Source organism: Kuraishia capsulata, genomic scaffold, assembly GCF_000576695.1.
Source record: "Kuraishia capsulata CBS 1993 genomic scaffold, Kuraishia_capsulata_scaffold_4, whole genome shotgun sequence".
Classification (NCBI taxonomy): Eukaryota; Fungi; Ascomycota; class Pichiomycetes; order Pichiales; family Pichiaceae; genus Kuraishia; species Kuraishia capsulata.
In genome coordinates, this window is record NW_019172953.1 from 974,509 (window position 1) to 998,232 (window position 23,724).

Genomic DNA, 23,724 nt, shown 5'->3' on the forward strand with positions numbered 1-23,724 from the left:
ATCATAGTATTACGATTATTTGTCACAGTACTTTTTGTTTTTACTTTTTGACTACAACCCCAGTAATTTTCGAATCATAATGTACACATGCTATCAAGAATTATGCCCTTAGGTAAACAGAGTATCTTCGTCTCTCAGGTACTCGCCAATGTCTCCCTGTCTATAGGCAACAATCGAGGTTGGCTGCAGATTCCTGGCCTCAGTGGTGGACTTTGCACTCACACCAAATCCCAATGGCACATCCTTCATGGAAAAGATGATGACACCGGCATGTTCAGGAATGTCCTCGCTCATTTTACCAACATGGGCCTTCAAAACGTGGTTTCCATATAGATAAGGCATCTCTCCGTTCTGCTTGATCCATATCTTGTACTTGGCGTATTGTGCAAGATAGTCAAGCGACGTGATGTGAAGTCTGAATTTCCCGGTCTTGGTGAACTTGCCCAAACACACTCCCAGCGACATTAGATTCTGTCTGGCGACAGAGGTGGCGAGCCTGGCGATTTTCTCGCTGACATAGTACACACGGTCCTTCTGGAGTCTGAAGACATGAGGATCTTCCTTGTTGTCCACCAAAAAGGCGATGTTTCTTCCGATATAGTTAGCAAGCTTCTCAAAGACCACCTTTGTCTCCTCTTCAGTTAACGATCTCATTTTTGTGGTGAAGTCTGAGCGGGAAGTAGAAAAGCGCTACCTGAAAATAAAGACAGAAGGCTTAACTTTTCACTCAAGAAGCCCTAAAAAGTTTCAAAAAATTTCTCCATCTCATCGGTAGTGTGCTGCACAACCAAATTATTTGGAACGAAACTTTTCGCCAAACGTACCGGATGAATCCAAGATGAGACCCATTGTTCTAGCAAAGTTTGGAAACTAGTTCAGGCGGAATGGACAGCGAAATACAAGTGAAAGACATTCAGTTGGACCAGGCCGTTGAGAATGAGACTAGCGTTGTTGTGGAAGCAGGTGTTCCCCTGCAAGACGCTGGCGGAAGCGACCCCAAGGATGGTCAACAGAAACGTGGTTTCTCCGATGGAGATGGCGGCTATGTCAAAAAGCAAAAGAGGATCCGGGAAGCTTGGGATGAAAAGGCTGAGGCGTGGGTATGTTTTGGCGAAAGTTATCATTTGTTCCGCAGTGTTACTAACTGAGATTACAGCCGTATTCTAGACGAGAGTGGAAATCCGCTCTACAACGATCCTCGTAGGCCCAAGAAGAAGGTGGCCTGTTTGATTGGATACTGTGGAACTGGTTACCATGGAATGCAGCTTAATCCAGGAACCAAGACCATTGAGTATGAGCTCTTCGAGGCCTTCGTGAAGACAGGTGCTATATCCAGAGACAACTCGAATGATCTCAAAAAGTCCAGCTTTATGAGGGCTGCACGTACCGATAAAGGAGTCCATGCTGCTGGAAATGTGGTGTCGCTCAAGATGATCGTGGAAGATGATAATCTGCTGGAGAAGTTGAATGCCGAGCTTCCAGACCAGATCCGTGTTTGGGGTATTGAGAGAGTCAACAAGAGCTTCGACTGTCGTAAGATGTGCTCTTCCAGAGTGTACGAATACCTGATGCCTAGTTTCTGTCTTTTGCCCCCAAAGCCGACTTCTCCTTTAGGAAAGCATCTGGCTGAGACTTTGAATGCCAACCCCGACAGTTTGAGGGAGGACAAAGAAGGAGTTGAATGGTGGGAGGAGTATAACCGTGTTCTGGGCGAAAGAGGGATTTCAGCTGAGGACGTGGAGAAGGTTCTCGAAGCTACTATCAACTCAGAGTTGGCTACAGACGAAACTGATGCTCTTGGAAAACAAATTCGTCGTATTGGCACGGAATTGAGAAGAAATTACAGATGTACACCTGAGAGACTGGCGGTCTTTAGAGATGCCCTCAAGCTTTACGAAGGATCTCATAACTTCCACAACTTCACTCTGGGCAAGCATTTCAAAGACCCAAGTGGAACGAGGTTTATGAAGGATCTGACTGTTTCGGAACCGTTCGTGATTGAGGGAACAGAGTGGGTTTCAATCAAGATTCATGGTCAATCGTTCATGCTTCACCAGATCAGGAAGATGGTTGGATTAGCTGCCTTAGTGGCTAGAACAGGTGCCAGTCTTGACAGAATCACCGACTCATTCACGAACATCAAGCTGAACATCCCTAAGGCTCCTGCCCTTGGACTTTTGCTAGAACAGCCGGTTTACGAGGCCATCAACACCAGACTCGAGAAGTTCGGCTACAAGCACGTTGATTTTGCACCTTACGAGACTGAGATGCTCGAGTTCAAGAAGAGCTTCATTTATGATAAGATTTATGCTGAAGAGATCAAAGAAAATGTTTTTTACGGATTCTTTTCATTTATCGATGGGTTTGTTGGTAATGACGGGTTTAAGGGCATCAAAATGTTCGACTTTTTGACTGGTAATTTTTCAAAGGTGAACAATGGAGAGAAGGAAGTGAAAGAAGCGAAGAAGAAAACTCAACCAGCTGAGACCGTTGCTGCAACAGAGGAGGCCACAAAAGTCACAGAAACCGAACCTCTTGAGGCCAAGCCTGCTACGGAGTAACACTGTCGATCACTTGTGTTTTCAGTAATATTGTACAAATACACCAACATAGTAAGAATCTGGTATAGGCAATGACGTAAAGTACTCCCGGGCTCATTTCTTGGCGACAAAAATGAAGAAATAGGCAATACCCTCGTTTCTTATCCTATGCGTGGGGTTATCGTCCCTGGCCCTTCCTCTCTCGAAATCTTTAGTAGGCCTCTTTTCTTTCTTAGCCAAGGAATCTTCCCTGGCCTTCTCCAGGAAGTTGATACCATGGGCTTTATACCCAATAAACATTCTGATCAAAGCCAGTCTTCTGCGCAACTTGTCAGGATCACCGTCCACATCGGAAACGAGTTTGTCAATGTTCAAAACTCCGAACTTGAACATCACGATCATCTCGATGTAGTTGGAAAACAGCTCGAAAAAGCTGTTCATCCGTTCATCTCTGTAGCCAGCACTGGAGATACTGGTCGGAGCAGTGTTGGAGCTCGTTCCGGTAGCAGTGCTGGATCTGTGGCCTTCACCAGCAGGAGTCTCAGCATCTAGTGTTCTCGAAGAAGCAGAAGTGATTGTACTAAGAACAGATCCGGTACGAGTGGAACCATCAAAGCTTCCCTGTGTCGCCGAGTCTGCATTGCTTTCTCTCACAGCTTCAGTGCTATTGGTTCTCAGAGAACTGGGCCTAACAGGCTGCAGAGGTCTCAGAGGTGCAGGTGTTGTCGGGCTTAAGCCCAAAGAGCTCTGGCGCTTTGTTGCTCTGTCTCCAAAAGCAGCAGATCTCGGCGATTCATTGACCCGATTATAAACAGGAGATGTCTCCTGGGATCTAGCTTTTTGCGAGGAAGAAGCAGGCGATCCAAAGGAGAAATGCTTATCGAGACCTGTAGCAGCATGAGACTCTGTGGTGCTTCCCACGTCCGAAAGTGTTGATACCTGTGGATATGTCACCATCGTGTATGAAACCTTGGAGAAACCCGCATCGTACATCAATTTCATGATGCTTCTGCTCATGTTGGTCTCAGTACCTTCTTCGTTGGCAATTTTGACCATTTCCGACCACACAAGATGAGCTAAAAGTTCGTCTGGATCGGCTTCTTGTGAAAATGATCCATCTGGATTCTCGTGTTTCATTTCGTTGATCACTTCAAAGTCAAATACTGGCATTTGTAACACTCCGCCAGGCTTCAAAACTCTGTGAATTTCTTGAAGAGCAGGTAGGACTTCGTTTTTCGTCACGGTTAACCAGAAGTCCTGGCACAAAACGGCTGCCTGAGACGCATTTCTCAATGGCAGTTGGGTGTACCCAGTCGTTGTGAAAGACGAAAATCTTTGGAAAAACTCCGTTTCTTCCTTCGTCAGGTCTTGTGTGTCGAAGAAAGTGCTTATAAAGCTGGGGTTTTTGGGCAATTCTTGGCCAGGCAGATAACCATGATTTTTCTCATCGTACAGAATTGAAGTCCTATCACTGATATTGATGCTGTTGGTATGGAAATTCTTCTCGTCAAAACACACTTCCCAGCTTGTTAGAAGATTAGTATCTTCCTTGACGTCCGTTTCCTGGACTTTGTTCAAAATTCTCTGGTTGGACAGCACAGCTATCTGTTCCAGAGGAACCTGTTGATATGGTCCAGACTGCGACGAGGTACGTTGCAGTTTGATCAAATGTCTCGTTATGGGCAACACCAGGGATTCCGAGTTGGTCATCTTTTTGTAAATTTGTGTGTGCCAGAATTTGATCAGAGAAACTTGATCCTGGTTCTGAACCGGTAGAGTAGTTCCAGAGGTTGGATTCGTCACGGGGAAATCGGTCATTACAGCCGAGTTTGCCAGATCGTTCATCATGCTCATGAGTCTCTTTTTGCCGGCAAGCGATCTTTGCTGGTCGACCGTGAGATGAGGCACTGCTTGAATTGAAGACCCACCTTTTGAATACTTCGATTCACGCTCAAGAGCTGTCTCTACTTCAGCCAGCTCAACTTCAACGCCCCGCAGGAACTTCTTGTACCAGTCGAGCCACATTTCTCTGCGAACATTGGCGTAGTTGATGGAGTCGTTCAGTTCAGACTCCTCCCGAAATTTCATGAAAAACCTGAGCCGTGCGGCCAAATGAACCGCATTTTCGGCTGTAAAATAAGGGTCATGCGATGGTCGGGGTTCTGGGCGGGAGCCTGGGGCTGGCGAGGCCAATTCCGTGAAAGTCTTGAACATATGCCTGGGTTTCGCATTCTCAACCGGCGCAGTGTCCGTTCTGTGCTTTCTTCGCAACGGATGCGGGAAATGGCGCGACTTCCCAAACTTTTTGGACTCAGTTTTGGGCAATCCGGCGACGTCTGCACTGGACTTCGTGTGGTCTATCAGATTTCCTATCAATGGAATCGGGAACCCACCCTTTCGTCTCTCCACGTCAGTGGTTCCCTTCCGCGACATCGGTTCCGACGAAGTACTCTGCAGCGAGTTCGCCGAATCAGGTGAGGCCACTCCACTTACAGTTGGTTCCAACCGGTGCTGGATGCGCGTGTGAGTGAACCGGGGGTTGTTTGCGTCTGAAGAGGACATTGTAGGAGGGGGTCAGAACAGCAAGAAGCTCGAAAAAGCTTAAAGACAAGACCACACAATCAGAACAATGCAGATCCCTCGATCTCGCAAGTCTGGGGACACTTTTTTACGGCGAAAATTGAAGTGTTTTTTGAAGGTTCTATCTTGAACAAGACCTTGCAGCAGAGAGGCAGAAAGTCAGCAAATAAACCAGCAAGTAAACGGAAAAATAACGAGGGAAAGACCGATGGCAGCAGGTCACAGCTCCAAGTGCTGTTGATTGTGAGAAAAAGGAGTTTGGACCAATTTTGATAAGAAGAGAGCATCTTGGTCCCTGAGCCCTTTGGTCCGTCTGGAAGGGGCCAGACGGCGGGGAGCAAAAGGTAGAGGTCACGTGATCCCAAAAATCCAGATTCAATCAAGTCTTCACTGGCTTATGGTTGTAGTTGTTGTTGTAGTTGTAGTTGCGATTGCTAGTTTGCGGTTTTTTATTGGTCTTTTTTTCCCGTTGAATTAAATTCATTATGTATTATACTGTCAATACGAGGTATATATGCTATTAACGCTTCCGGAAACGTGGACTACTACTTTTTCCACGAAGGCTCAATTGAGCCGCAGATGTCGTTGTATACTCTGAAGTCTTGGCGAGTTCTAACCTTTTTTCCAGAATAGAAGCCACGCCAAAGATTGCCGTCAACTGTGAAGTTTCCTTTGCTTCTGTCAAAGTAGTAGCGGTTGACCGGGTTGTTGGTTCTGGATCTCCATAGAAGTTCGTCCTCAAATAGCGAGAGCATGGCCTTGAAAACCACATCTGCCACTCCAGGAGTTCCCTGTTTGCTCCTCAAAACCGCAAATTTGTCCAAATACGGCACCAGAGTGTCTGAATATGAACTCTTCTCCAAGGTGATGATCGCACCACCTTCATAGTCTCCAGCCACTATAACTGCAGCCACCTTTCCGTTGACACGGCGAAGGTAGTGGTCTAGATCCAGGTCTCTTCCAAAGGAATCGTCTATGAGGTTTTTGAGTCTTGGAAGATCGATCAGACCGGCCTTATCGTACTTGACCAAGTCAATTGGAGCTTCTCCTGCCTCACTGGTGAACACGGTCAATGGCATTCCCTTCTTGACAACCGTCGTATTAAGCATTGGAGTGCGTCTCAAGTTCACGGGCAAAGACGACGAAATCGTGGGGCGGTCTGTGAGAACGTTGTAGATGAGAGGGTTGGCAGTATCGGCATCCAATCTCAACATCGCGATCTCGGGAGTGGTGATGATACCTGTTGCCTCTGGGACTACACTCAGAACCTCGTTCACATCTTGGAGATTCTGCAAATGACGGTCTCTGAAGTCCGGCTTCAGGAACCCAACATAGAGTTCTGCAACAATATCGTCGTATTCCTGAAGAAGGTTGATATAGACATGCGAGCTTTTGAACCGTTCCAATGATGGAATCCCTCCTGCATTGTCTATATAAATTATCTTCTCAACCGTCAGCAACGAGTTCAATTCGAGATTCCCTCCATGGGAATCTACGTACTCCTGGTTGAATCTCTTCAATTCAGAAGCTATGGTCTTGATGGCATCACTGCTTCTCATAAACGATTGGGTTTCGTCACCGAGATTGACAGCCACTGGTGCTACTACCGGAATGATTCCCTGAGCCAACGGGACGAGTAACAGCTCTGGAAGAGTGAATCTCATGTTGCCGTCCTCGATCTCGAAAAGCCCTCTCACGGAACGAAGCGATAGCGGCTCGATTTCCGTCGAAAAATTCTCGAATTTGTCTATAAGCAGATCCGATTGCTCCACAATGGCCGTGGTAACCAACTTGATGAAGTTGGCCCCTCCATTCTCGCCGTGCGAGTCCATCTCCGAGTCCACATCTACTACTATCAGGGGACTCAATCCCAATTGAACCAATTTGTGCACCGTAGAGCCAATTCCTGTAATTGTATCGAGACTCAATCGCTTCAAATCACGGATCCGAATGATGCCCAGTCTCAGAGTGCCTGAAAGACTGATCTCGTTCTTTGAGGAGGGCGACACTCGGAATGCTTCCTCGCCCTTTGCAGGCGTATAGTCCACCACGGACTTCAAAATCTCGTCATACTTTGTGTTTGTCTCGGGCCTGAAACCAGGTTCTACCTGGGAATTTTCCAGCCGCACCAGATTGGAATTGTCATAGATATCATTCTGCTTGAGTAATGGGTACTTTTGAATGTAGCTCCTAACTTCTCGTTTTGAGGCTGCAGACTTTAAAATCGTCAAAATAAGATCACGCTTCTCCTTCGTGAGTTGTTTGTGGATCTCCAGATTGGACTTGAAGTCGCGGAGTGCTTTCGGTGTCTGGCCATTGAGTCAGCGAAAAATCTTTCATTGTGGGGTGTCTCTGTTTGGAGCTCGTAGTGTGTACTCACGGAAATAAATCGCCTGAATAATACTGGCACACCGGGATTTGCTTTCAGCAGCATGATTTGCTGGTTTTTTGCTATCTGTAACCAAAGTTCAGCGGTCAGGTCTGATGGGTTGAGGTAGTAAGACTGAGTCTAAGATGTTAGGAGCCCCGATTGAGCCGCACGGCATAGAATCAACAGAGTAGGAGCTGGACTTGATTTATGGGCCAATACGGTGGTCCTGTAAAAGATTTTTTTTTGAGATATTTAGAAATTTTCAGTGAGTTTCAGAAGCTAAGGCTTACAGGATTGGCTTACAGGCTCAGCTCAACTAAACGTATACCGGAAGTATACCATTTATGCGATCGGTCTATACTCGTATCTGTCACCTTCAATTTATATACTTGCTTAGTCCTCTCAATCTCTCAACTGCTTCCTCCAACAGATGATCATCCTTGCAAACTGCAAAACGAAGACAGTCCTCGACAACGTGGGTGTGCTCCTCGAGGTAAAATTCGGAAGGAGGGATCGATACAACACCAAACTCACGGATCAACCAGTAGGCAAGACGGAAGTCTTTGGCCCTGGTCTGGAAGTCCGGAGGAAACTCGTAATCCTCGGGAACATTCACCTTCTTGAAATTGACCAACAGGAAATAGCCACCTTCCGCTTTGGTGTAAGGCAACCCAAGTTCTTCAAAGACCTTGGTGAAAATGGCGTACTTGTGGAGATACTCTTGCCTCGTCTTCTCGAAATAGCCATTAGTGAGAGCCTGATCAAAGGCAGAACCAACAGCCTCTTGAAATACCGATGGAGAAGAAAAACAGATTCTAGTGTGTGCAGCAGTGACATAAGGAACCAACTTTTCGGATCCAATGACCCAGCCGATTCTCCAGCCAGTAGCTGCAAAAGACTTTCCTGCGGACCCAATAGTCAGCGTACGCTCACCGATCTCTGGCGACAGAGTAGCGACACGAATGTGCTTTTTGTAATACAAGTTCTCGTAGACTTCGTCTGAGATAATCAAGAGGTTGTGCTTGATCGCCAACTCGCCAATCTTGAGCAATTCCTCGCGAGTGAACACCTTTCCGATTGGGTTGTGGGGACTGTTCAAAACAATCATCTTGGTCTTGGCTGTGATCTTACTCTCCAGCTCCTCAAAATCGATGAACCATTCGTCTCCATCGACAGTTCTTGTGTCGAAGTCCTTTGGTGGGTGTATCTGGGCGTACACCACCTTCGCTCCGGCCAGTTCGATGTTGGGGATGTACTGGTCGAAAAAGGGCTCGAACACAATCACCTCATCTTCTGGCTCCAAAAAGCCCACGAAACAACTGAACATACCCTCGTTGGCTCCAGTAGTTACGGCAATCTCATCTGGAGTGAGAGTTCTTCCATAAAAGGGGGAAAATGTTCTGGAAAGCGCTTGGACCAATGAGGGACGACCTCTTGAGGGTGAGTACTGATTTGCCATTGGATTATCTAAAGCATCCTTGGCGGCTTGGATCGCAAAGGGAGGAGGCGAATAGGAGAAAAATCCCTGGCCCAGATTCACTACTTTCTTGCCAGTATCGGCCTCGGCCTGTGCGGCAGTCTCGTTGATCAGAGTCCAGATATCCTTTCCGGAGAGCTTGAAGTAGGGATTGTGAGTAGGCAGTTTGGTTGACATTCTTCGAATTTGGCTCCTAACTGACATGTGACTTCCACTTTTGAGGTGTTGGAGATTCGGGGGTTCGAACGAACTAGGTTTGGGATCAAAAGAGAAGGGTGATCCTGGTTGTTCTCGAGCGACTTTTCACAGTCGTTGAAGGAGTGTGGGAGGAAACCACAGTTAGGCGTGTGCACGTGATTGAAATTTTGTGTGCGGCAAGCAATATTGCAATTATCGTGCACATCCCAATATCCACGCGACAAACTTTTCGACATCCAACAAGGCTATAGAAGCTTCACGCTGAACACCAGCACAATTCATCCTAATTAAAGGTTTCGATCTATCAATCTCCACGGGTTTTGAATAGTTCGGTATTGTATTGATCTAAACTCAGAAGGACAAAATGGAGAACAACCTGGTTTACGTTCCGGCCCAGCGTCCCGAGTACATATCGGATATCCTGAGCTCGTTGAAAAGATATGATACTTCGATAATAAGGGACTTGCAGAGATATTTGGCGCAGCAGTTTGACGAATCGTTCCAGGATTTGAACAGCAATCTTGCTCTGTTGAAGCTCTACGAGATTTCTGGCTCGGATAGACAAGATGATGAAGATGATGAAGACGATGATGATGACGAGGAGGAGGAAAACGAGTCGTATTCTATCAAGGCGTTGATCAAGGGGCTTGTGAACTTCAGCCACAACGATTTTGAGCTTTACCTGAACTTGTTGCCTTCTTACGTGATAATAAACGACCAGGCTCCCTTCATCGACTCGTTCAACCAGCAGACGCAGAAGCTGGTCTCTGTCTATAAGCTGTTGACTCTCGGCAAGTTCGGCAAATTCTGGAATGAGTTTGAGAACGATGCCGAGCTAGCTAAGATCCTGAAGACCCACGCAAACCCAGAGAGTCTGAAGTTGGAGTTCCAGAAGTCCATTGGTACTTTGATTGGGATCTCCAATAAGTCCATCAAACGTGATTTTCTGCAGAGGGTGTTGAACTTCAAAGATGCGGCTGCACTCGAGGCATATGTTAGTGCCAACTTCAGCTGGAAATTGGAGGGAGACAAGTACGTCGTTGGAAATGAAGATGATAACAGTTTCGTCAGCATCAGCACCGAGAACGTGAAGCTGGAGCAGCTGACGAGGTTGATTAAGAGGACGATTGAAGCTTGAACTGGGAGGTAGTTAACAAGAGCTGGAATCAGTCAATTTAGCCAGAATGCTACTGGGTGATATTCAGAATGATTTTTGATAACTTATTCAAGTTTTTCATAGTTCAACACAGGTTAATGTCAACATGGAATTTTTGTAGAGTATGAAACTGCAGTTATTGTCAGTGCCTGTAGCAAATATTGGCCTATGCATTTATTCCCTAAAAAAAATCCAGCTAAAAGCGTTTATGATAAATTCCAGTTTGCCAATTGCAGGAATTCCCAGTACCTCCTCCAGCTGGCTGACATTTCAATCTTTCCAGCCATCACTGCGAAGGCTGCAGCAGGGCATATCGCACGGCATGTGGAGAGTGCGAATGGCCTCCAAGCTAGAACTTAATTCTGGTAGAATATTCGGCTTGAATTTTAAGGAAATTCAGACTCAGCTAATAAAAGTGGCCGTTCACCTTTGAAAGTTACTCAATTCAATTTTTCTCCAAATTTTTGGTCGGCAATTTGACAATGTTTGGCGGTTTCGCAGATCTGTAAGCAAAGCCTATCGGGTAACATCTAATGATGACACAGGTTTACAATTAACCCGAAGAGCTGAAATCAATTACAAGTACAAACAATGACCAAAAGTCATCAAAAGAGCTTGTTTCAGTGACATTTCGGTTTTAATCTGAAGACCGAAGTTTACAATTCCTCCATCCACCATTCGTTACACCACGCTCGGATTAACTTTCGAAGCTTGGTGATAGGCTAGAATCCAGAAATTTGCTAGAGGACACAACCACACGGCTAGGATGATGATAAACGCAGTAAGAGAGGCTCAATAGTATTATGCATCATAGAAGTAAGCACAGATGCCATTTATTCCTGCAAAAAATGACGTTTTCAGCACGCCGTGCCGTATTTCGTGAGCAGATGCACTCTGGTTCTGTCCCAAAACGGACAAAAGAACCCTTGTATGCTACGAAGCCCTGGCGCAAAAACACCAAAATCACTCCAAAAAATATTTTGGCGTGGGCACGTCCCAGACTTTGGACTAGAAAAATTTCATTCCGACTCTTCCCTTCCCAACACTCTTTCTTCTTCCTGATCACTATTTCTGCTCACTAGCTTCCGGAGCTTTCAGTTCTGGTTTCTACGATTCTACCTTAATACACGGGGCTTTGCCACCATACCCACACGCCCAGGTTAGTGTATTCGCGTCCGGGATCTTTTGCCGATACATTGCGATTCGCTAGCCTCTCTGTACATATAGCCGTTACCGCGGGGGGTTTTTTACTGGTTTTTTTGCCGTTGGTGATTACGAGTTTGTAATCACGAAATAGAGGCTACTGATTCCTGGAATTTTTGGTTTTTTCTGTCATTTTGGGGGTTTCCGTTACAGATGATATCCGCGTCGTTGTCGATACATACACAAGCCACGTCACACACCGCGGAGAAGATGTCATTCGATTTCGAAACTGGACCGTTGACGGACTTGCGATCCAATAAGGGTATTCCCACCGGACTCGTTAAGCTGGGTTCGAGAAAGTCATTGCTGGCGATCAAGCAGAGCGAGATTGTTGAGGCCCAGATCAAAGACGTCTATCCTCATCTCAGAACCCAGATAGTGGGCCTCACAACATTTGGTGATGAGGTTCAGAATAAACCGCTTTATTCATTTGGCGGAAAGTCGCTGTGGACCAAAGAATTAGAGGTCCTCCTGTACGAGAAGATTGGTGACAACGAGATGATCGACCTGATTGTTCACTCGCTAAAAGATATGCCCACACACTTGCCCGAGGAGTTTGAATTGGGCTGCATACTGAAGAGAGAAGGTGAGTTTTTCTGTGCTATTTTTGCTACTAACAGTGCATTTTTGGACGTCAACAGCTTGGATTGGGACTGTTCCGTGGGTTTTTATGATGAATTAAAGAATTTCAGACGTTAGACTTCTGATCACTTCCTGAAGACAAATTCTTAAGTTCTGAATGATGATGGGATTAAACTATATGAAACGCTTGACTTCCTAGTCTACGACAGTGAGGAGGCCAATTTACCCAAACCTAATCTGATAGATCATCTAAACCAGGACAGTTTTCGATCATGTTTTCGACTCCAAAGGTTGCAACTGTTGGGTTTCCATTTGCCATTTTACCATTTACTAACATTGGACAGATCCCAGAGATGCCTTGGTCATGAGAGCAGGTTCGCCCTACAAGTCGCTGGCTGAGCTGCCCAAGGGCTCCATAGTGGGAACCTCTTCTGTTCGCCGTTCTGCACAGCTCCTCAAGAACTATCCTCATCTCCAGTTCAAGTCGGTGAGAGGGAATATTCACACAAGACTACGCAAATTGGACGATGCCGACTCGGACTACTCATGTCTCATTCTGGCAGCAGCAGGCCTGATCCGTGTAGATCTCGGTCATCGCATCACCGAATGCTTAAACGCTGACACGATGTACCATGCGGTTGGCCAGGGAGCTCTTGGAGTTGAAATCAGAAAGAACGATCCAATTGTCTCCAAGATCTGCCAGGTGCTGAGGGACGAGGAGTCCACCGTCTGCTGTCTTGCTGAGAGGTCTTTGCTGAGATTTTTGGAGGGCGGGTGTTCTGTGCCGGTTGGAGTTTCCAATTCGTTTGATGTGGAAAGAAGAACCCTCAATATGACGGCCATAGTGCTAAGTCCTGACGGGAAACAGTATGTGGATTCTGTGCTTAATAGAGTTGTTGCAAACGACGCCGATGCAGAGAGGTTCGGCGAGGAGTTGGGCAACATGCTGATACAAAAAGGAGCCAAGAAGATCCTAGACGAGATAAACTACGACAAGATCCAGGAGGTGAAGTCGCACGGGCTAAAGAACGACGATCAGAAAATAGCATGAGGAGTGGAAGAACACGCTGATATTGCATTCTATTTTTTAACGATGACACGAAAATATAACACCCTTTATTGACCTATGTATATAGAGAAAATGAATAAGATGACCCAAACATGTCGTCATACTACTCTAGATGCAGGTTATTAAACTTGCGCAGGAATCTTGTTGCAGATACCAATCCCCAGATACCAAAAATGGCAAACGGCCAGACCAAATACGGATCTTTTGCTGCAATTGTGCATATCTCGCCCAAAACCGCTGATAACGAAGTAGAAGCCAGGAACAGCGCAAACACCAAACTTTGCATTCTCTTTGGCGATCTCGAGTAAGCTAACTCATAAGCAGTCACATTGGCAAAGCACTCTCCCACAGCAGGTAAAATCCATACTGGAGAAGTCCACCAGGCAGATATGGGAGAAACCTGGGTCCCAATTTCACAAGTACTTGCTTTGTAACCACACGGAGAAGTCTGGTAGACCATGTACTGCAGCACGGCACCAATGATACTTCCAATACTAGCCAGAATAAACCCGGTGAATATCTTTAGTTGAGGAGTATAGTTCCAGTTGTGTTTCCTGCAAAATGGGTAAAGAAAATAGTCTTGTAACGGGACCATAATCAGGATGGTCAAGGGATTGAGCACACTGAAAAAGTCGTTGGGGACAGTAGTCCTGGTCAAAGAACCCGCCTGATTTGTCTGAATTGACCCCAAAGATCCGTCATTGACATTGAAAATCACGAAGAACGAAAATATCTTGCAAGCATCGATTGTCCTCTTGATATCATCAACAAATTGTGGGTCCCATCTCGAGGATGGATACTCCCAAAAGGTACCGTCCTTGAACCTGCGGTACCAGCCAGTGGAGTAGCAAATTTTAAGCACAGAGACAATATCAGCAAACATGGAGCCTCCGGGAGGAAGTATGAGAAGCTTTGGACCAACCACGATCAACACTATCGGCAGCAATAGGTACATCATCCCGGGTATACTGAAGGCTAGCCAATAGCCATATCGATCTTCAGCTAGAACCGTCACGAACTGGAAAAAACACCCTACATTGATGGACCAATAAAAAATTAACGACATCTTCTCTAGAGTGGCTTTGCGGTCCACAATAACCACTTCTCCAGACTCCAGAACCATGATGAAGTCATTCTTGTGCGGATATTGGTCCATCAACAATGGCAGCAGATTGGGCTTGATAAAACCCACCCCCAAAGCCAAAACCACGATTGCAATAATGATCAAAACCAGCCCAGTAATACGGTGTTCTTGTAATACAATCGGCAATGCCGCCAGTATAAACAAGATGTGTGATACTCCACATATAACAGTGCCGGTCCAAACGGCCTTAAACTTTCCCAATTGCGAATCAGATAGAAATCCACCCCAGATAGGTGTTAAATAGGCCAAAAAAATCAGCATCAAGTACAAAACATTTGCCCATTGCAATCCAAGCCCCAAAGCACCGGCATTCTGCTGGCTGTGAGCTGATGGAGCCCCTGTACCGTTACCACCGACGGGCAATGGCCTTTGGATGAAGTTGGTCAAACACCCAGTCAAACTATAGTAGGAACCACGTTCCGCCAATTCAACAAGACATATGAGAAATGCAACTCTGGGAACTCTTCCTGTAATTCTGCGGAGCGAGCGTTTGTCATCCTCGAGAATGGTAGAGCTGGAATCTGTGTTGATGATACCAGGTCCATCATCTAATCCCTCCTCTATCAGAAGCTCCAACTCAATGGATTTGCTAGACATTATCTTGCTTTCATAAAGACGCCAGTAAGAATGTATTACTGTGAGAATTCTGAGCAAAACGTGAGAAATTCCCCCTCAAAAGGTTGCAGGGTTATGTAAACTTAACACCAAACACTGATGCGCTCGGGCCGTTCTTATCTTGTCGTGGATTTTCATAGAATACCCGATTGGGAAACGGCTCGGCAAGATAAGTTTTTTGCCAAAATTGGCATAAGCATCGGAAATTGGCGTTTGTTAATTCAGTTAATTTAGTAGTTGATTGTTGGATATTCAAATTCTCTTGCGGCAATTAGTTGGTATATACTCAGGAGACCCTCAGATACATGCCCCGGCAAACAGCATGGTGGCTGTTCTAACTCTTATCCTAACAGAATTTTTCAGTAGCTACTACTCCAATGGATGATAAATGCTTTCCAAAAACTTTTATGTGGCACGATCCACAAAACTTTGGATCATACCAACCTCGGTCTCTGGATATTCGACAATCTCAACTTCACCTTCGCCGTTTACGCGGGTATTGGCCTGAATGAACTGTCTCCTTGGAAGCTTCTTCTTCAACACAGTGGACCTGTACTTGGCAAAATCTGAATCAACAGAAGTGATATCGTTGTAAAACTTAACTCCGTTCACAACATCTGCAGAGCACTTGTAGATGTGCAACTTGTTCAAGAACGTAGCAATGGCCTTGGCTCCAACAGTGGCGATCTTGGACCTATCCAGTTTGATTCTGAGATCATCGTCACCAACACTTACAATCTCAACTAGTCCTTCTCCAGCCTGAAGTAGAACCTGGAGAATGGCATATCTGGCCTGCATGTGTGCTTGGCCCCATTTTCCAGTCTTTGGATCCCAATACTCCAAACCAAGAAGACCAGCACGACACATCTGCAAGAAGCCGATGTAGATGATGTTGTCCTGTTCTTCAACATCAGTAAATCCAAAAATCTTTAGAAGGTCTCTGTTGTTGATCAAATGCATTGCAACCGTCTCAGCACGGCACTCTTCGAAACTGCCGGCTACAGAACCAAAAACGGAACCCCAGGTCTCACCTTCCTTATAGTAGGTGGTCACCTTCTGGCCATTCAGACCGACAACCTCTTTTCCAACGACATCTTCTTTGCTCAGCAGCTTTCCGGAACCATGACCCAAAAGCTCGTGGATTCCCACCTGAACTTCAAAGGATCCATCACGGTACTTCTCGTAAAGCTCCTGCTCATCAATGAAACTCACAGGTTCAGAGCTCGATTTTGCTCCCAAAACGTTACCTAGAGAAACATTTTTGAATCCAACGTTCAGCCTTACATCATCATAGTTTGGAATGTTGATTCCCGCGGGGATTCCACTGCCTGCAAAGGTCAAAACCTCCAAAGAGGTGAAATCAGGAGCCTGGAAAACAGGCTTCTCCCAAACGGCCATATCCCATGGCAACAACTTAATGAAGTCAGGAGCGTTCTTCACAAGATGCTGGAATTTTGCGGTTTGCTCCTTATTGACAATAGAAACCAAGCCTTCCCATTCACCACGGATTCCGGCTGGGTCTCTATAGGTTTCAATAAACCCGATGTTAGACTCGACAACCGGCCCCTTGTCCTTTACCCAGAGCTTCTGCGACTCCTTGTGTGCATTCATGGATCCAGTAGTAAAGGATTGAATGTAGCATTCCAGCATCTTTAGTTGAGTCTCGTTGGCAACGAACTTTTTCGCCAAAGTCAAGTGCTCTGCGATTTTGGCAAACTCCCTCTTGTGATCGCCAAACTCAACAATCACCTTGAACAGAACTTTTCCAGATTCATCCTCTACTGGAAACTCGTCTGGATAATATCCGGTGACGTTAGCCACATCCGCACTAGCCACTTTCAGTATGTGCTGACCATCATGTTTCTTCTCAATCCTCGAATTCTCAGGCATCAGTCCTAGTTTCGCCATAGCAGAGTTGATGAGCTCAATGTCCTTCCTCAAGATCCCAGATCCTGGATAGTAAGCGCTGACGTGTCCGCTGTCCTTCCATCCTAGCAACGCTTTTGATTCGTCTATTTCGTAGAGCTGGTCCTTGACCTCTTCAAACAGTTGCAGGCATGTTTCGTCATTGGTCAGCTCCACCAGAGTCTCGAAGTCGCCCTTGGAAAGACGTGGGACAAACTTGACATCACCAAAAGACTTGTAGTTTCCCAAGTTGCTGAGAAATTGCGACGCATACTCCAAATACTGCGTTTCGATCTCTGCCCCGAGATGTTTCGCCACCACTTCGTGATATTTGCCATCAATAGACTGATGGATTCCTAAAATCAGATCATAGATGGCTGCAGACTCCGGTGAAACACTCTCCAAGACAGCTCTAGTGCCCCAATGGGAAGCCACCGACAGGTGATGAGCATAAAGCTTCTCCTTGGAGGTGAGACCATTGAAGGCCTTGAGCGCAGACAGTTGTGCGATTGGTGCTTTTGCGTCAGCAAGATATGAAGCCATGGTATGATTGGAGCTATATGCTAATTGTGGTGTTTTCCGAACTTTCGTGAGAAAAATTCGTAAAAGATTGATGGACATATAGAAAAACAAAATCTTTGCCGCAAGCCATAGAGCCATGCGAGTATGCGGAGAAGGCTTTAGGGGTTCACGTGACGTTGGTAGTGCGCAGCTCATTTAATATGGAGCCTTTCATATTATACTTAATGTTACCTTTTTCCAATTGACTCATTAACATATATTTTGACCTGAAATCATTAAATATTGTACATTATATCACAAAAGCGACAGTCATCATCGTGAGGATACCTGAATAATCCCACACTTGGGAGCTCATGGGCTCAACAATCCCTCCACCGCCTCCTTTGTCAAAATACTCTCGATCTCCCCGGTTACATCCAACGACCAAGAGCGAAATTTCGCAAAAGTAGTTGAATCACCTGGTTGAATATTCAGTAGATTCGAAGCTGGACTGGAAACCTGCACCACTTTGAGCAGGTTGACCATCGAAGGCAGCGGATAAACTGCCTTGGTAGAGAAGTTAGTGTCGACCTGAGCGAGATCTGCCTCGATCTTGGGCAATCTCGAGGCTAGGTCGTTGGTATTTGTGGCCGCATTCAGTTGAACCAGCGATTTGACTAGTTTCAGCAGTAAATGGGTAGTCTTGAGACACGTGATCAGCGAAATCAGCGAAAACGGACATACCTGTTGCTGAACATGTGTGATAGCTTTGGGGGACTCGCCGCCTGGGGAGGGAAGATAACCACTTATCAACCCTCCTGCAATAGCACTGAGCTTCTTGGAGAGTTTGAAGAACCTAATTTGTGACTCAAAGATGTACTCGTCCAGATCGTCATCACTAAGTCCTTTGGGCTGTGCGTAATGATCTCTCTGGTCCTGGAAGAACTTAAACAGTTCTTGTCTGCTTTTGAGGATCGAAACAACGTCGTACTCTGAAACGGAAGTAGAGGCATGTCCCATGGTCAGCAACACGAGATTCAAGCCAATTTTGAAGCCAGAAGGGTCTTCGTCTGGAAACAATTTTGACAAGATCACCGCAGAGTCTTTGGCCACGATGTCGTTGCTTGAAAATGTAAGTCTTTGATTACCAAAGGATAGCGAATAAACTGTGTCCAGTATAATGAAACCCACAAATGCCCTTGCTGTGTATGCTTCGAAATCGCTGGGTGTCTCTGGTGATGTCGACAGGGCCTTCAGTCTGTTGTAAAACTTCCAGTCGTTCAGTATAGCAAAGGTAATCGCGAGCCCCATGGAGTAATCGTGCCCGGAAAGGATAATACAATAGTTGAGAATGATCAACGATTCTCCAAAGATGAGTTTTAGCGATTCGTGGTTGCCGATGTAATTCTTGAGCGCATACAGGTGGTCGGCTCTTTGAAAGATACCAATCACCTCCATGAAGTTGAAGCTGGGTGAATCACATGTTATCAGCATTCTCAGACTCGTGTTGAACAATTCCACTATTGGGATATTTTCATCGGTGTTGATCAAAGTCGGCAGCACAGAGCTGATGAAACTTCTTTGAACAGGCAAAATCGGAAACTTCTTGTTGTACTTGCTGTAGTAAATATCAAGATTGTACTCAATAGCCTTCAAGAGATTCAAGGTCCGATTTTGGTTGGTAATAGGTGATATCTGAAGCCCCTTGTTGATATTTTGATTCAAACTTGATAAACTAGTCACACTCAGTGCGGGGCTCACAGTTCCATCCTTGGTGTGCGGAACACTGATAAAACTGGGACGCTGGCTATTCAGAAACTCATCCTCGGAATCACTGATTCCCACGGAATCGTATCCCGAAATCGGCCTGTACATTGGAGAGTTTCCGTTAGAGCTGCCACTAGCGGGTTTCTGGTTTAACACCTGCGGCGAAAACGGAACACTGATGGAAGAAGACATCGAATCTGTTGAGTTCCGCCTCTCAAAAGTAGGTAACTCGTACGGAACCTTCCAAAACAAGGCTTGAGAGTTGTAACCATTCGAGGTGAGCGAGTTAGATCTTGGCTTGGCAGCGTTTAAGAGGTTTGTCACACGTCCATCCAAGGGGTTGATTGGATGAGGTGGCGGAGGCAGTATCGAGCCGGTGTGCGACAACGAGCTCAACGGTGGAAGTAGAATCTGCTGAGAACTTTGATTAGTTTGAGAGGGTTGAGGGCGTTGTTGTACTTGATGTTGAAGTTGTTGCTGCTGTTGTAACGGCATTATCTGTGGAAAACTCTGTCGGCGAACTTCAAAATCTTCAGAGTGTTTCTGGCTTCTCGAAGGGCCACGTTTGAGCGGCACCCGCGTGAATGTGCATTTGTCGTTGGTCTTTTTACAGTTGGAACAGCTCTGTGCACTGACCATGGCATCGCAACGTATCTTCTTTCGCCTGCATTCATCGCATGCCCTGGAAACTTTGGACCGTTTCCGCGGAGGCATTGGGTCCAGTAGCCCGCCTGCTTGCTTCAAGTCCGGGGATTCTTCCTTGGAACCATCTGGGGAGGGCGAAGAGGGTTTGGAGGCGTCCTTGGAGGAGTCCGGCATTGTCATTGACGTAACGATTTCAGTTTTCCTAGTTGATATCCCCTCTCGTTCTTTGTGCTCTTTACGATATATTTTTGTGCGAAAAAGAGCTTTGTAGCGGAAATGTGCGGTATACTATTCTCCAGGTACAAAACGTCGGGCTGTTATTCCAGAAGGGGGGGAGGAGCCAAAGTCGTGGACAATGCTAAAAAACGGGGAATTTTACGGGGTACGTCTGGAACTGTACACGACATAATTTACAAAGAAACGCCATTTAAACAATAAAAGTCTTTGAATTATACAATTTAATGAAGGTGAACCTAAGCTTTACATATTGCTCTTGATACAATTGCAAATTGCCTTCAAGAAAGGCAGAGCAGTTTTGGCCGCCTGTTGAAGTTGTTGCTGGTCCATTCCCGCAAACTGGAAGCCCTGTTGATTGGACCCTTGTTGGTTGGACCCTTGTTGGTTGGACCCTTGGTACTGCTGTTGCTGGGCATATGGGTTGTAACCCTGTTGATTTTGTTGGGTCTGCTGAGCATACGCAGGTTGCTGTTGGCCATAGGCAGCTTGTGGAGCCTGAGGCATGTTGAAGTGCTGGGCATTTTGAGACCAACTTGCTGGAATGTTAGCATTCTGCAATTCAATCACCAGAACACCTGTGTTCTTAGGATCAATATAGTTCTTGAGGTTAGCATCTTGGCAAAGCTCTTGAATTGCAGGTTTCAGCTTGGCCACCCCGTTGGCGGAGTGAAGTCCCTTACCAACGATCACCTTGAGATGGGTTTCGTTTCTCTGAATCCCCGTGGTGATACGTTGTTTCAAGATATACTGTGCTTCCTTAACGAACAAACCATGAAGGTCAATTTCGTCTCGGTCAGAGTCCTCATTATTCTCAATGAACACATAATTCGCAGCCTGGGCATTATATCTCTCTGCTATGTCGAGTTGTTCCTTGGCCTGTTGCGACAATTCAGCAGCTTTGGCTTTGTCACCGCGCTTGAAAGCGCTCTGTGACTCGTGAGAAAGCTTGTTCCTTTTATCATGTGCCTGGTCGGCCAGTTTTCTCAATTTTTCATACTCCTTGTCAGTAGCATGGTTGTAGTCTCTTTCGTCTATGTCTGTTAGTTGGAGAATACCGCAAATGGTTGAAAATATTTATAAGACTCACTAGATAAATACACTCCTCTTTCCATTTTTGAATTTGAACGAGCGAATAGGGTTGGTGTGGAGAAAGAGAGTAAAGATATAGATGAGATTTGAAAGCCATCAACACAAAAAAACGCAAATCGGGAGAGGTGAAACACCGGGCTGTGCAGCCGGATTAAGTCGAACCTTTCGGATAAACCAGAGCGAATTAATCGTCATTTTCCAGGATCTGATATTTCAAATGTTTGAATTATGTTGTCATAATCATTTACTTGAGAAAGTTTGAGTAATAAACTTTTCGTTTTCCCCGCGATCTCCGGTGGCTTAGCTGGAATTTTGGTATCTGTAAGTGGTCGTGCCTGGATGGAGACGAAGACCCTTGAAATAAATTACTCCGTCAGGGGTTATGAGCGCTATTGTTGAATCAGGCCGATAAACCTTCGGTCACAGGGTCCTATCTTAAAATTCTGTAAAAGACCGCTGTATGACTTTTGGTGACCAAGAATAAACTTGACGGCAGATTTTTGGAAGATCAACATGAAAAATTAATGATACTATTATGGTAAGATAACGAACAACATATAAGAAGAGCAGATCTCCTAATACAATTAATGGTAGTGTGTGAACTAAATCTGGGGACAGAAGGGGAAGCTACGCCAGATAAGCCCGTAGACCACCTACGTATGGGTTCAATTACAAAGTCCATTAGACAAAAACTACTTACATCTTTTCAAGTCTTCAAAACGCAGTGCTGGTTGCCAGCTTTGTGGATGGTTTGAAGTCGCCAAGTTTCCATCTGAGGACGACCAAAAACCCACTCGCCAAAATGCTGACCCCAAGCATCAGTACCAGCATCATGTTCGAGTCTCTGTACAGTCTAGCAGCATCTGCTGACCATCCGCTGTAAAGTGCATATGTGGCAGTGACACTTCCGAGGTTTCCCAATCCGGACACCAATGCCGAACTGACAGCACAACCAACATCACCGTGGCGTGGTGTAAAGATCTCAGCTGTCCATGCCATTGTGATAGGCACAGTGGGTCCAAGGCCAAATCCGGCAATGAGAAGACCTCCGTACTTGCTCCATTTGTCGTGTGCATAAGTACAGACCAGGAGACCAGTTATGATGATCAATGTGGAAAGAGAAAACAAAAGAGGCCTCCATTTGGGGAACTTATCAGCGAAAGGCGTGATCAACAGAATAGCAGCAAGGTCAAATAGCCAGATTGGCGCGTACAACAGCGAGAGGTCAATTCCGGAGAGACTTGGGTTGTATGTGTGAATGATGGTCGTTCCGAACACGGCCAGACCAAATCCAGTTCCTACAACTCCGAAATACATGATAATCAAGGGCCATAGTCTAGGATCAATGAATATGTTCCAGACATCCTTGACTCCATACTGAATTCTCTTGTATCTGATTAGCATATCTTGTTTGTGCAACTTTCTCTGTCTCTCGTTCAGCGGTTGGGTAGCTTTGGGCAAAAAGTTGAACTTATCCAACCCGATCCTAGACATGAACCGGTCTTCGGCGGATTGGTTTTGGTTTGAAAGATATCTTGGTCTATCAGGCAACCACCACAACAATGTGAATCCACACACAATAGTGATGCATCCATATACCAGGTACATCCATTGCCATCCGTACCATCCCCTCACGCCGTCCATTTTCTGGAAACCTGCACATACCAGTCCAGCTGCAGACGCACTTAGCTGAGCGGCAGTGAAGTAGTAACCGATCCTCCTAGTCGATCTTTCTCCGGGATACCAAAGAGAAATATAGTATGACATTCCGGGCCATGTTCCGGCCCCACATATTCCGGTAATGAAACGAATTGCTATGAGGCCTCCAGGACCTTTAAGCGCAGTGTAACATGTATAGCACAGACCAACAGATACTATGATTCTCGAAAGCCAGACTTGGGGAGAAAGTTTGGTCATTGCCAGGTTCATAGGAACATCAAACACGATGATACCCACGTACACTAGAGCAGACGCAATCGAGGTATGGTGGGCACTTAGTCCAAGACTGAGCTTCAATGAATGGCCCTTCTCGTAGTTCATTGTGAGTGTGTTTCCGTATGCTGATCCTCCAAACGATTCAAGAAAATAGAGGCACCACAGCGCGGGAATAATCCGGATATCTAGTTGACGGTACACTTGGTCAAGTTCCTTTGGGTCCACGGGAGATTCTGGCGAGTATTCCAGGTCCAGTTCGTGGGATTCAGACTTGGTGGAGGTTGTCGTAGACATTTCCTGGAGGTCGTTTTTCGGCCCGCTGTGGAGTTCGCTCTCAACCTGTTGTGTCATAGCTGGAGGGGGTTTTATAGAATTCAGGGCTTTCTGCTTATTTCTCAAAACTGAGCTCTTTCCAGCCACGAATTCTTCGTCTCTTAAATAGACAAAAAGAACAGTCGAAATGATGAACTTTTCAGTCTGAATTATTTCAGCTCATCGGGGTGTTGCATGTGACTCCTTCCTATTTAGGAAGTTATTTTGAGTCACATACGCACTGTCAAAGGACCGGCGAGGCGGTCCAAGACTGCTTAAGACCAACATGTTTAGGTAGATCAGCCAGGATTTTCAGTATAAAGTATTTTCATTGGATTACGGAAGTATGCATATGTTTATTTTTAGGATTTCAAGTAAATTTTTAGGGTTGTTGGGTG

The 23,724-nt window shown here is 45.8% G+C and overlaps 14 protein-coding genes across 14 annotated transcripts; 5 read left to right on the forward strand and 9 right to left on the reverse strand.

Moving 5' to 3' along the window:
• Nucleotides 1-108: 108 nt before the first annotated feature.
• On the reverse strand, nt 109-654 carry KUCA_T00003632001 (uncharacterized protein; the record flags this gene model as incomplete). The annotated part of the gene is made up of 1 exon (XM_022602066.1): nt 109-654. The coding sequence occupies one exon, from the start codon at nt 652-654 to the stop codon at nt 109-111; it is 546 nt and encodes a 181-aa protein (XP_022459646.1).
• A 230-nt stretch (nt 655-884) lies between these two features.
• Nucleotides 885-2,561, forward strand: KUCA_T00003633001 (uncharacterized protein; the record flags this gene model as incomplete). Its single annotated transcript, XM_022602067.1, has 2 exons — nt 885-1,096; nt 1,157-2,561. The coding sequence occupies 2 exons, from the start codon at nt 885-887 to the stop codon at nt 2,559-2,561; spliced, it is 1,617 nt and encodes a 538-aa protein (XP_022459647.1).
• A 93-nt stretch (nt 2,562-2,654) lies between these two features.
• On the reverse strand, nt 2,655-5,102 carry KUCA_T00003634001 (uncharacterized protein; the record flags this gene model as incomplete). Its single annotated transcript, XM_022602068.1, has 1 exon — nt 2,655-5,102. The coding sequence occupies one exon, from the start codon at nt 5,100-5,102 to the stop codon at nt 2,655-2,657; it is 2,448 nt and encodes an 815-aa protein (XP_022459648.1).
• Nucleotides 5,103-5,665: 563 nt separating this feature from the next.
• Nucleotides 5,666-7,554, reverse strand: KUCA_T00003635001 (uncharacterized protein; the record flags this gene model as incomplete). The annotated part of the gene is made up of 2 exons (XM_022602069.1): nt 5,666-7,429; nt 7,501-7,554. 2 exons carry the CDS (start codon nt 7,552-7,554, stop codon nt 5,666-5,668), a joined length of 1,818 nt encoding a protein of 605 aa, XP_022459649.1.
• Nucleotides 7,555-7,867: 313 nt separating this feature from the next.
• KUCA_T00003636001 (uncharacterized protein) lies at nt 7,868-9,172 on the reverse strand (the record flags this gene model as incomplete). The annotated part of the gene is made up of 1 exon (XM_022602070.1): nt 7,868-9,172. The coding sequence occupies one exon, from the start codon at nt 9,170-9,172 to the stop codon at nt 7,868-7,870; it is 1,305 nt and encodes a 434-aa protein (XP_022459650.1).
• Nucleotides 9,173-9,530: 358 nt separating this feature from the next.
• Nucleotides 9,531-10,304, forward strand: KUCA_T00003637001 (uncharacterized protein; the record flags this gene model as incomplete). The annotated part of the gene is made up of 1 exon (XM_022602071.1): nt 9,531-10,304. The coding sequence occupies one exon, from the start codon at nt 9,531-9,533 to the stop codon at nt 10,302-10,304; it is 774 nt and encodes a 257-aa protein (XP_022459651.1).
• Nucleotides 10,305-10,446: 142 nt separating this feature from the next.
• On the forward strand, nt 10,447-10,755 carry KUCA_T00003638001 (uncharacterized protein; the record flags this gene model as incomplete). The annotated part of the gene is made up of 1 exon (XM_022602072.1): nt 10,447-10,755. One exon carries the CDS (start codon nt 10,447-10,449, stop codon nt 10,753-10,755), a length of 309 nt encoding a protein of 102 aa, XP_022459652.1.
• Nucleotides 10,756-11,678: 923 nt separating this feature from the next.
• On the forward strand, nt 11,679-12,224 carry KUCA_T00003639001 (uncharacterized protein; the record flags this gene model as incomplete). The annotated part of the gene is made up of 1 exon (XM_022602073.1): nt 11,679-12,224. The coding sequence occupies one exon, from the start codon at nt 11,679-11,681 to the stop codon at nt 12,222-12,224; it is 546 nt and encodes a 181-aa protein (XP_022459653.1).
• A 247-nt stretch (nt 12,225-12,471) lies between these two features.
• KUCA_T00003640001 (uncharacterized protein) lies at nt 12,472-13,158 on the forward strand (the record flags this gene model as incomplete). Its single annotated transcript, XM_022602075.1, has 1 exon — nt 12,472-13,158. The coding sequence occupies one exon, from the start codon at nt 12,472-12,474 to the stop codon at nt 13,156-13,158; it is 687 nt and encodes a 228-aa protein (XP_022459654.1).
• Nucleotides 13,159-13,279: 121 nt separating this feature from the next.
• KUCA_T00003641001 (uncharacterized protein) lies at nt 13,280-14,917 on the reverse strand (the record flags this gene model as incomplete). The annotated part of the gene is made up of 1 exon (XM_022602076.1): nt 13,280-14,917. The coding sequence occupies one exon, from the start codon at nt 14,915-14,917 to the stop codon at nt 13,280-13,282; it is 1,638 nt and encodes a 545-aa protein (XP_022459655.1).
• Nucleotides 14,918-15,340: 423 nt separating this feature from the next.
• Nucleotides 15,341-17,383, reverse strand: KUCA_T00003642001 (uncharacterized protein; the record flags this gene model as incomplete). The annotated part of the gene is made up of 1 exon (XM_022602077.1): nt 15,341-17,383. One exon carries the CDS (start codon nt 17,381-17,383, stop codon nt 15,341-15,343), a length of 2,043 nt encoding a protein of 680 aa, XP_022459656.1.
• Nucleotides 17,384-17,713: 330 nt separating this feature from the next.
• KUCA_T00003643001 (uncharacterized protein) lies at nt 17,714-19,933 on the reverse strand (the record flags this gene model as incomplete). The annotated part of the gene is made up of 1 exon (XM_022602078.1): nt 17,714-19,933. One exon carries the CDS (start codon nt 19,931-19,933, stop codon nt 17,714-17,716), a length of 2,220 nt encoding a protein of 739 aa, XP_022459657.1.
• A 300-nt stretch (nt 19,934-20,233) lies between these two features.
• KUCA_T00003644001 (uncharacterized protein) lies at nt 20,234-21,102 on the reverse strand (the record flags this gene model as incomplete). Its single annotated transcript, XM_022602079.1, has 2 exons — nt 20,234-21,021; nt 21,078-21,102. 2 exons carry the CDS (start codon nt 21,100-21,102, stop codon nt 20,234-20,236), a joined length of 813 nt encoding a protein of 270 aa, XP_022459658.1.
• Nucleotides 21,103-21,793: 691 nt separating this feature from the next.
• On the reverse strand, nt 21,794-23,365 carry KUCA_T00003645001 (uncharacterized protein; the record flags this gene model as incomplete). Its single annotated transcript, XM_022602080.1, has 1 exon — nt 21,794-23,365. The coding sequence occupies one exon, from the start codon at nt 23,363-23,365 to the stop codon at nt 21,794-21,796; it is 1,572 nt and encodes a 523-aa protein (XP_022459659.1).
• Nucleotides 23,366-23,724: the final 359 nt, after the last annotated feature.